The 11,589-nt window shown below is 34.7% G+C and overlaps 1 protein-coding gene across 1 annotated transcript; it reads right to left on the bottom strand.

The window, feature by feature from the left end:
* Nucleotides 1-702: 702 nt before the first annotated feature.
* LOC132166037 (vacuolar protein sorting-associated protein 20 homolog 2-like) lies at nt 703-11,089 on the bottom strand. Its single transcript, XM_059576778.1, has 6 exons — nt 10,623-11,089; nt 4,175-4,327; nt 3,754-3,906; nt 2,222-2,305; nt 1,061-1,193; nt 703-983 (listed from the first exon to the last, which is right to left on the bottom strand). The coding sequence occupies exons 1-6, from the start codon at nt 10,722-10,724 to the stop codon at nt 958-960; spliced, it is 651 nt and encodes a 216-aa protein (XP_059432761.1). The 5' UTR covers nt 10,725-11,089; the 3' UTR covers nt 703-957.
* Between the last annotated feature and the right edge of the window lie 500 nt (nt 11,090-11,589).

The raw sequence follows: 11,589 nt of genomic DNA, 5'->3' as shown, positions 1-11,589 counted from the left end.
CTTTTTCTTTTCGTTTGTTTAGAAACTTTTTTTTTTTTTTAAGTAATGTCTCTTCAACTAGGTCACGTGCTTCCATAAAAGTTATAAACAATTAAGAAGTTTAGGACAAGAAACTCGTGTATTCTTTGAAGATTTCAATTTGTATTTGTTTGAGCAAATGAGAAGGTAGTAATTTTTGGCAAATTAAAATTGGTAGTTTTTTAATAGGAAAAATGCAAAATCAATCCATGTTGTTTACTTGATTTATAATTAACTACATGTGGTATCAAAATAAACTCCCTGAAGTGTGCCAAAAAAATAATTTAATCCTTAGATTCAAATTCCGTTCACTAACTTAGTATATTGTCAGATTCTAATAGTGTAAAACGTTAGAACCAATTAAATTGTGATACTTGTCCGATTTCAATCTCTGTCACATTAACGGAATCTGTTAAATTAATGGACGAAATTTGATTGTAGGAACTAAATTGTTTTTTTGGCATACCCACAAGGAGCTAATTGTAAATTAGGTAAACCACATTGACTAATTTTACATTTTTTTCAAAAAAAAAAAAAAAAAAATCTAGGAGAAGCTTACGAGAGTGCTATGAGAGAACGGTTCAAGGAGTACATTACACCAGCATGTCTTAGCGTCCTGACAACGGTTTCCCTCATTTCTTGTGTTAAAAAACAAACATAAACAGAAGCTCATAATACCAAATCTAAATAACCAAGAAACATAAATAATTTTATATGATCCGGAGACCAGTATTTTGTACATGAACAACATTGTAAAGATACACAAATGTACAGCCCAATATGGGAATATTTAAAGATGGTACACAATTGCAAGAATCCATAAACTGACCAAAAAAAAAAATAGAGGTACCAAATTCATAGATGCTGTTCACTAGGAGATGGTCCATTGAAGTAAGAAAACAGCTCCATATTATGTCAATGTCAATGTCAACTTCCCAATCAAGCAGGCAATGGTTCCTCCATAACTGCATTTCAAAATTGTCAAAGCATTAGCAGTCAGCAAATGTAAATTCGGGAGAGAGAGAGAGAGAGAGAGAGAGACCCTTTCTCTTGGTGGAAACTTCAGCATCATCTGAAACCACTTCAGGTACAACTGGTGCTTTGGTTGGTACATCTGGAAGGTCCAACTTCACATCGAGTTCATCAGGTGTATTAGGCAGATCTTGAACGATGATCTGAATAAATGAAGGTGATTTTCTATTTCAGATAAAATATGCTTAAGGACAATGAAAATGAAACCATAGAAAGTCGAAAGAGAAGATCAACAAGAAACAGTCTGGAAGTGAAAGTTCAAGCTATAGATGGGAATACATCTAGTTCAACTAAATTCAATAAGCAGCACAAAACAATAAAATTTAAGTTATTGACAACACCCGGTCCAAACGGATAATTCCAACATTTAATCTTCTATTTGATATACTAAAGAAATCATTACAACAACTATAAATCAGTGTGAATTTTTCTTCGCAAAGAACCGAAATAACTAAAGCATAGGTCCAATGATGAACACAGGAAATTGATAAACTGCACAAAGTATAAAATCTCGTATTCATCCTAGATTTTCTTTGGCTGGTAAGAAACAACATTTGGAGAAAAGAGCTATAACATATGTCAAATGTAAATAATAAAATATAAATTCAAGGTAACTCTTGAATCTGAATACTTCTATAGAGTTGAGAAATAAAAACTTAACAACAATAACAATAATAACTAAAAAAACTGATCCTGTGAGTGTTTCTATAAAATGCATCCTACACCTTTTGTGGCAAAAGTGTCCAAATGCCTTTCTATATGGAGAAGAAAGAATAACACATTAAATGTCACGATATTTGTTACATTTCTAAACCTGTACAGTCACTATATACCCGACGAGTTATCCCCGTCAGAACACCAAATGCCATTTCTAGCATTTGAGAAAGTCATATTTCATAAAAATGAATAGTACAACATCACAATGCACCGCTCTAATGATCCTACATACAACACCTGGTTGCTAGGTTAAGAATAGAGAAAAAGTGAATTGTCTAGGTATAAAATATAACCACTAAACAGAAATAAAGACTTGGATACAGCAATTAATTATGGGCAAAACAAATACACAGGAACAAAAATATATCACATTTATGCTGCAAAGTTCATCCAAATATAAAACAAAATTCAGGCAGGATATGAACCAGATGTACACACAGAAAAATATGCGTACCTGACTTTCCAAGTTCTCAAATTCTGCTAAAATCTCCTCTTCGTCTTCTGCTGATAATTTCTCCCCCAATATTGCATTAATTTCCTTCAAAATCATAATAAACATGGAAGCATATACTTAGAAACTTTTTTTTAAAAAAAAAAAAAAAAAAAGATCAAGTATTGCTATATTTTGTTAAGCAAGAAGATCGAGTGTTATGGTAAACATTAAAAAAATTAAGCAGCTGAATGGAAAAGGCTGATATTATTCATAATAAAAATCCCAATTAGATGAGTACAAAACAAGTGCTATAAAAAGCACATTATGAACAAATAAAAATAATACGCTTACTTACTGAAGCAAGGGGAAGTATCATGTAAATAGATCTAAACAAATGAAGTGCATACCATAATAAGGGAATGCATTGCAAGCCACAAACATTAGAAGGGAATGCAAAGAGGGATCTATACACATGTTTTTAGGCATGTCATTTGATTTCCATTTGCAGCCCAGTTTTTTCTGACAAACAGATGCAGAGATAGGATCATCTCCATGTCCATCATTCTTTTTTATCAAACAATTGATGAGATTCACTGGTAGAAGAATACACACACACAAATGAGTAATGCTATATACCACATTTTTATCCCACAAATATTTCATAATGATGACGTGGAGTCCCAACCAACCTTTGGATTTTTTTTATTTTTTTTTGACAATGATTGATCAAAGGGTTAGTTGAAATTGCCACATATGCATTATGAGATAATTATGAAAATGTAGTTTCTAACATATATATATATATATATATATATAGTTTAAGACTAAAAACAAGGAACATATCTGAGTGGTGGAAATGAGAAACAGTCATTGTTGTATATAACAACGACAAACTCAATTTGAGACAACATTCTTCTTATCTGAGATCTCACCCTCCATTCATTTTATCTAAAACATAAAAAATACTTCACTGGAAATCAAATGTGAGATCTAGATCATATAACTGTTTTTTTTTAAAAAAAAAAAATACAGAAAAACAAAGAAAAAAAAAAGAGTAGAAGAAAAAGGTGTTTGATACTCCAGTGTCCGTCTCCATACATATGATGGAAATTTAGTTAAAAGAGGAAAAAAAGAAAAAGAAACAAAGAAAGCATGTGCACAGGATGATACAATATCTTGTTGTAGGTTATTTCACTTTTCAAACTCTGCAATTAACATACATAATGGTAAACATTATACAGAAGCACCAAATATTATAGGATGTTACCACAGCAATTTATCATAGAACAAAGAGGGAGAGAGAGATAAAGAATTTCCAAAAATAATTAGACTTAAAAACTCATCAATAAGAACAACTAGTCGTTACATCTAATAGAACCTGGGTAGCAGAAGAAATTAAACCAGTTCCTGAAGCTCTTTTGAGGTTACCGAAAATGAATCTCACTTGGTTTGATATATAATTTTAAGAAGGTACCTCAAAATTAAGTAATATGCTAGTCTCAACTGTGCAGTAAAAGAAAAAAACAGAGGAAGTAAAAGACAGTCAAGCTCACATCTTGATAAGCTTTGGCTTCAGTGGTATCATCCAATAGTTTTTGAACATCATCCAGGTTGATCTCACTTTGAATAGCTTGAATCGCATTAGTACCAGCCTTCAAGCTCTCAAAAACAGCTTTCTGCTTGCTTGCCAGTTCAATATCTGCCAACTGAATTAAAATGTAAATGAGTATCAACATGTTTTCTTAGAGTACACAATCATATGAAGCGTCAAACCAAGTTTAAAGTATAGCTGCACTGAATAAAAACCATTAATTCATTTTAAGGTTGGAAAAACAAATTTAAGCCCATTCTGGTGAAATTGAAAAGGCCTCCAAATTGGTAGGAGTACTCCTGTGTTGAAAAATTGTTGAGAAGAAAAAGAGAAGAAGAAAGAGAAAATTTGAATAAAAGTAAGCTGCATATTGGTATAATTACTTGTTGCTCAACGTTAATAAGCCAGGTATCAACTTGCTTCAATAATTCTTCTTGCGTCTTTTTCTTCTTCAATGCTAATAAGGCCCTGTCCTTTTTCTTTTCACGAATCAAGTCTCTTGCAGCTTGCTTTTCTGCTTCAATGACAGCATCAAGCTGAATAAAGTGGATCACAAAAGAAGCAACATGAACTGTTAATCACATGACAAAACATATAAATACTACTTTCATTTTTTGTTACCATTTCTGAAACAAGATACATAACAATTAACCATACAAACCTTTGATCTTTAAAAACGTTCCAGAAACTGTTCAAAACTTCAAAATAAATAAAGAAAAAAAAAAAAAAGCCACATTGTGATGCAGGGAGGTGTGTAGGATTGAAGGATTTGTGCAAGAAAATAAATTTGTAATGATTCACAGCCAAAATTCATCTACCCCTGATAAACACATTCTAAAAACTTGAGACAATCTGCCCTAATACCGACATCAACCTATTTGCCAGAACTTTAGAAATAATTTTGTACACCCCACCCACTAAGCTGATAGGACAAAAATCCTTCATCTCCACCGCCCCAGCTTTCTTCGGAATAAGAGATACAAAAGTAGCATTAAAACTCTTCGAACTTTCCTCGGCTATGGAACTCCTTAAACACCACCATAATATCCTCTTTTAATACCTCCCAACATTTCTAGAAAATCCATCAGGTCGCCTTATCTCCATTAAAATTTCTCACCACCTCCAATACTTCACTCTCCTCAAATTCTCTCCCCTCATCAATGGAAAGTAATGGGAGGCCATCCACCTTTGGTTGCCACATATATTGTTCGAAATACAATTGTTTATAAAAGTTCACAATATGTTCATTTATTACTATTGAATCAACCATCAAATTCCCATTAACCACTAAGGACTCCACCGAATTATGTCTTGAGTGCAAATTCACCAAGCGATGGGAAAACCTAGTATCATTATCACTTTCTTTCTTGGTTTTTTTGGGGGGGTATCAAGAGTCGAACACTAGGCATCTCTTCAATATTATTCAATCCAATCCAATATCAGCTATTGATCAAGTCCAAAAGATCTTTTGCTAATATATTGAGAATATAAGGGAAAAAATAAAATAGGTATATATATATATTTGTGCTGACAAATTGAGTCACGACTAGCTTGCTTAGCCTAACTGACCTACTTTTAACGTGAAAAAGGTGAGAAAAATAATGATAGAAAATTGAACCAAAAAAAAGGATAAATTTTTTGAGGAAATCAAGAGGGAATTTTGGGAAATAAGGATTACCATAAAATAAAATTAATTACGACTAGCTTGGTCTAAGATTAATAAAAAAATAATAATCATGATGAAAATGCTTCAAAATAATATAAAATATAAAAGGAAGAAAAAGAAGAATATTAGTCCAGGTTTTTCCATTGTAGCAGACGTGCTTGAGTAAATTTTCACATGTTATCTAACTTCTTCTCCATATATACATATCTTTACTTTTGAATATAAACCATCAATATTGGTAGATTGGTCCTCCTTATACCAATCTTTTTAATTCTTAAAGTCAGGATTTTAGGTTCATGTTCATTGCTTATTCTTCTTCCCAAGTAGACATCCAGAGTGGTATGAGGATGAAGGTTTATTCCCTAGAGAAAAGCCATGGGAAATATGCATAGTTCCCTAAGTTGACATAGTATATAAAACTTCAAAAGTTAGTACTTCCTCCATCCCAATCTCAATTCTTCCCAAGTAGACATCTAGAGTGGTATGAGGATGAAGATGTATTCCTTAGAGAAAAGCCATGCGAAATATGCATAGTTCCCTAAGTTGACATAGTACATAAAACTTCAAAAGTTATTACTTCCTCCATCCCAATTTCAATGCCTTGGCTTGAAATGGCACAAAATTAATTAAAAGAATTACAATAATCTCCCTAAAATATCCTTTATATTAGATACAAGCCTATTTTTATAAAAATCTTGTTTTTTTTTTTTTTTTAATAAAAAGGTAAGAATAATATAAGAGATTGAAGAAGAATTTTCTGTTTAGAAAGTGGACATGTATATACATACATTTTATATATATATTAGGAGGTCGCACAAGATAAGTCAACAAAAGATCTAGTATCCCATTGCTAGTCAATGAATAAGATGAAGAAATCTATGATTCTTCAAAATTCGGTTTTCATTGGGGTGAGTGGTGCTCCATCGACACTTCAAGGCCGCATGGCGTGGGGCTTTGGAAGAATATTAGGAAGGGATGGAGGTTATTTTTTAAGTCATATCAAATTTTGATCCAGGGGATGGTTCCAATATTTGATTATGGGATGATGTGTGGTGTGGAGGTTCAAGTCTCAAGGTAGCTTTCCCAGGTTTATATAATATAGCTAGTGTGAAAGATGCGTCTATTGCCGCTAACATGGATTATTCGAGTGGCTCCTTGCAATGGAATGTTAGCTTCATTCTCTTGGTAAATGATTAGGAAGTGGATGTGCTAGCTTCTTTCTATACTTTGTTGTACTCTCATAATATGAGAAGGGATAGGGAGGATGTGATTGGGTGGGTTCCGTCGCACAAAGGGAAGTTTGATGCGAGTTTTTTTTATAAGACCCTTACCTGTAATGAGAATCTCATTTTCCCATGGAAGAGTATTTGGCGGATAAAGGCTCCTTCAAGAGTGGCTTTCTTCGTATGGACGGCGGTGCTAGGGAAGGTCCTTACATTGGACAATCTTAGAAAGAGACAACTTATCGTAATCAATAGATGTGGCATGTGCAAATCGTATGGGGAGACAGTTGATCATCTCTTTCTCCACTGTGAGGTCGCCAAGGCACTATGGTATGCTATTTTCAGCCGTTTTGGATTGAATTGGGTTATGCCTAATAGGGTGGCGGATCTATTTGCCTATTGGTGGACGGGAAGTCGTTCTCGGAGTGCTACGGTGTGGAAGATGGTCCCTCTTTGCCTTTTGTGGTGTTTGTGGAGTGAGAGAAATGCGAGATGTTTTGAGGATCTTGAGAGGTCTTTGGAGGAGCTTAAGTCTTTTTTTTTCTTCTCCCTGTTCACTTGGACAACTGCTTATTTAGCTCCATTAGTGATTAACTTTCCCGATTTTCTTGTTCTTTTTACTTCTTCTTCTTAGACATTCTCTTATATACGTCCTGTGTATTTGGGTTGCGCCCATCTGCGGCTTTTGGTACATACAACATTACTTATCAAAAAAAAAAAAAAAACTCGCTCCAAAAATGTTCTTGTGAATAATGATGATGGGAATCAAATTGTTCTTCTTGCTAATAAAGCTTTTGGAAGAAAGCAGTCAGGCTATCAAATAGATCTCCAACAATGTGGAGACTCAAAAAATCCAAGACAACACTAATCCTTCAGCAAAAGCCCACGATAAGTTTCTCATTCGTTATGACAACCTAATTGACATGCCAAAAGGAATCAAGAATATGCCACAAAATGATCGACATGCCACAAGGAATCAAAGAAATACCACCTTTATTTGAGAAGATCAATGAAGAACATCCAAATGCTATCCTTCCTCCTCCTCCTCACACAAATGAATTGAAATATGATGCTTCCTATTAATTAACTATAGACTTTAATGCTTTTTCATTCTCTTTTTTTTTTTTTTTCCTTTTTTTCACTTTTCAGAACGCTTGATTGTGATGTTCCTGGAACTATTGGCCTAAATTGCAATAATTTCTAAAAACGCACATGTTTTAGAGATCATTGATTTATCATGATTAGTTAGTCATAAGAAAAAATATAAAATTTAGATATCCACTACCATATCATAGAGGTTTTCATATTGAATCTTGACCTCATTAAGATATGCAGCTTTTTCTTCTACTTTCTCAAGTTGATCTCCGTGAAAAAGATGATGATTGCCTATATCCACAACTTTTAAACATATCAACCGTCGAAGTGAAACCGGTTGCCATCTCATTCTATTTCAAGCAACTTTCAGGGACCAACTATTCTTTCCAAACCTCCGTAAGTAAAATTGGTTGGCAGAAGAAACTCTCAACTCCCAACAAGGACAAGCACTACTATATCACAGATGCTCCACATTAAATAATCAGCACAACATAGAGCATCTCAATGGTCATGGAGCAAACTCATCAATCCCTCTCAACCCCTTATGCTAGTTGATCCTGCTTCATTCCAACTTAAACACTAATGTAAAAGGCTTCTAACTACCGAAATTAAACAGTTCAAATAAGCATTAAAACCAACCAATCCATCATTTTCTCATGATTACAGAAATTTGATAATTAGTTTTCTGATAGGAATCATGGCCCACGTGGGCGTCAAAGTTAGTGGGGAAAAACTACCATGTAAGGTGTTAGTGGAGAAGTTATTATCAGTTATCATGTTATTAGTTATTGTATTTAAACTAGGGACAAAATCTTGAGAGAGGAGGATTTGGTGTAGAGTTATAATTTTGTTGTGGTTCAACTCCGACCCTAAGTGGAGTGTTATCTTGTTTATCTTGTTCTGACTGGGACCCACTAGGGTATCAAAACGTATTATCTTGTTTATGTGTTTGTATTGTGGTAGAACTCCAGTCATAAGTGGAGATTTGTAACGTGTATTATCTTTATATTATATTAAATATTAGTTGTGTTTTTATTCTCTACTTGGGACCTATCAATTGGTATGAGAGCGCAAGGGTATGGCGACAAATCGTGAGAAGATTGAATCTTTGGAGGCAAACGTATATGACGTTAAGGAAGGCATTCAATGCTTGGAGGAAAGAGCAACTAGCTCCGCCGATCACATGCAAAGAATTGAAGGCTTAAATGAAATCTCAACTCTTCTTTCAGTGAAACATGGACCAGTTAACCGTCAACCATACTACACGTATCAGCAGGGTGGTCCTTCAAGAGGTTTTCATCAAGGAGGGGCAACTCGGCGACAAGCGGTGGTGCCACGTTATGCCAAAATGGACTTTCCACGTTATCAAGGAGATGATCCCACCGAATGGTTGAATCGGGTGGTACAATTCTTTGACTATCATGGCACGCCCCCGGATCAAAAGGTGGTGTTGGCATCTTTCCATCTTGAAGGTGAGGCTAACCAATGGTGGCAGTAGCTGCAGAAGGCTCATCTAGAGGAAGTTATGCCGGTTACTTGGGAAATATTTGAACTAGAATTATGGGCTAGGTTTGGGCCAACTGACTGTGAAGATTTTGACGAGTCTTTGACGAAATTAACGCAAGTAGGATCCTTCCGTGATTATCAAAAGGATTTTGAGAGATTGGGGAATAAAGTTCAAGGGTGGACTCAAAAGCACCTGATAGGCAACTTCCATGGAGGTCTTAAACCAGAGATTGCAGAAGGGGTTCGAATGTTCAAATCCAGGACGCTCAAAGATACTATCAGTTTGGCTCGCATGAAAGATGACCAATTGTGTCGGCAAAGGAGCACAATGAGTCGGAATTGCAAACCACAAATAAATATCCACCCAATGTACCGACAGTTCAGAAAATCACATGGGAAGAGATGCAACGACGGAAGGAGAAGGGACTATGTTTTCATTGTAATGATCGCTATACTTTAGGCCACAAATGTCGAGCTCAACACGTTTTTCTTATTGAAAGAGAAACCCGCAATATTGACACAACTAGCCGTGGGCAGGATGAAGCAATCGAAGAGGATATGGTCATACTAAAGCAACAAACTGCACAGAACCTTGAGGACAAGGTTCCTTTCGATGGGAGGACAAATGATAGGCATCACGGCCCACGTGGGTCTCAAAGTTAATGGGGAAAAACTACCATGTAAGGTGTTAGTGGAGAAGTTATTATCAGTTATCATGTTATTAGTTATTGTATTTAAACCAGGGACTAAATCTTGAGAGGGGAGGATTTGGTGTAGAGTTCTAATTCTGTTGTGGTCCAACTCCCACCCTAAGTGGAGTATTATCTTGTTTATCTTGTTCTGACTGGGACCCACGAGGGTATCAAAACATATTATCTTGTTTATGTGTTTGTATTGTGGTAGAACTCCAGCCATAAGTGGAGATTTGTAACGTGTATTATCTTTGTATTATATTAAATATTAGTTGTGTTTTTATTCTCTGCTTGGGACCTATAATTTTTCTGTTTTCATATCACAGAATAAACCATAATCAAAATGAACATATCAACTCTAGCTGTTATAGAATACGTATTTTCACTAACACTCCTAAGAAATCAGAAAATTCAGCTCAAGTCAGCAAATAATCATTCTTCCATTTTGCTCCAAATGGTTTCTAATCATTTAATCGAGTTGATCGCCAACCAAACCTTATATCCCTCTTTTCTTTTCGTTTTCCTCAATTTCACATTCAAAAATCGAATTGCAGACTACTAAAACGCCCTAAAACTAATACAAAGTCAATAAATTTAGAGCTACAATATAAAAGAAGACGAAGAAGAAGAAGAAGAAATCAGAGAGGACCTGTTGCTGATATTGGGCGAGCTTGCGTCGCTGGGTCTTCAGAGAGAGAATCGCTCGATCCACCTCGGTGATTTTGGGCTTCTTCACAAACAAATTCCCCATCTATTCCTATCCAATATTTTTATTTTCCGGATTAGAGAGGCAATGATTGGACGAAAAACAACAAGCTTTTTGATCTGGATTTTCGCTGGGAGGAAGAATATACAATAAAATATAAATCAGAACTGGTTGAGGAGAGGGACTTTCATCACCGAATCCGATGGAAGAAGATGACGAAACGGTTAACTGGAAAACGGGAGGAAACGCTGTTGCATAGTGCGGCGAGAGAGAGCGTCGTCAGTGGCGGCTGAGAGGCCGAATTGAAGGAAGTGTTGGCAAAGCAAAATTGGAATTCAACAAAGGCAATCTCAAAGCCATTTGAATTACTTTTCCGTCACAGAAGGATTTGATTAATAAAATTGGAAATTGCAGTAATTAAATACAAACTGGAGAAAATATAGGAGACGTATAAAGACTAAAGAGTATTCGCAAATGTATTCCTCCGAGTTAAATTTGAGGATAAAAATTTAATTTGTTAAACTTAGTGAGCTTTGAAAATGAACCAAACATCAAATTTTTATATTTTTATGTGCTCTAGTTAAATATTATTTTTTATTAATTTTAATATGAGAGATGAGTGTAAAAAATAAGAATGAAAAATTGTCTAGTGATAGGACAATCTCTAACATGGTGATAAAGACTATAGAAATATGAACATGGTTCAAGGGGTCTTGGAATGTCTCCCCACATGAACTAAACTTAACAAAAATAAAATAAAATAACAAAAGAAAAGTAAAAAGAAGATAAATAAAAAAAAATTAAAAAAAAAATTATGCCTTAGTTATTTCATCCAATTGGGAGCCTAATGAATTTTAAGCATTGAACCATTCATGTCAAAATTATTTTTTGAAGCCTCATAACTATGTGT

This window comes from Corylus avellana, chromosome ca11 (assembly GCF_901000735.1).
Source record: "Corylus avellana chromosome ca11, CavTom2PMs-1.0".
In the NCBI taxonomy this organism is placed as follows: domain Eukaryota; kingdom Viridiplantae; phylum Streptophyta; class Magnoliopsida; order Fagales; family Betulaceae; genus Corylus; species Corylus avellana.
The sequence above is the reverse complement of the archived record's forward strand: the minus strand, read 5'-3'. Positions and strand labels throughout refer to the sequence as shown.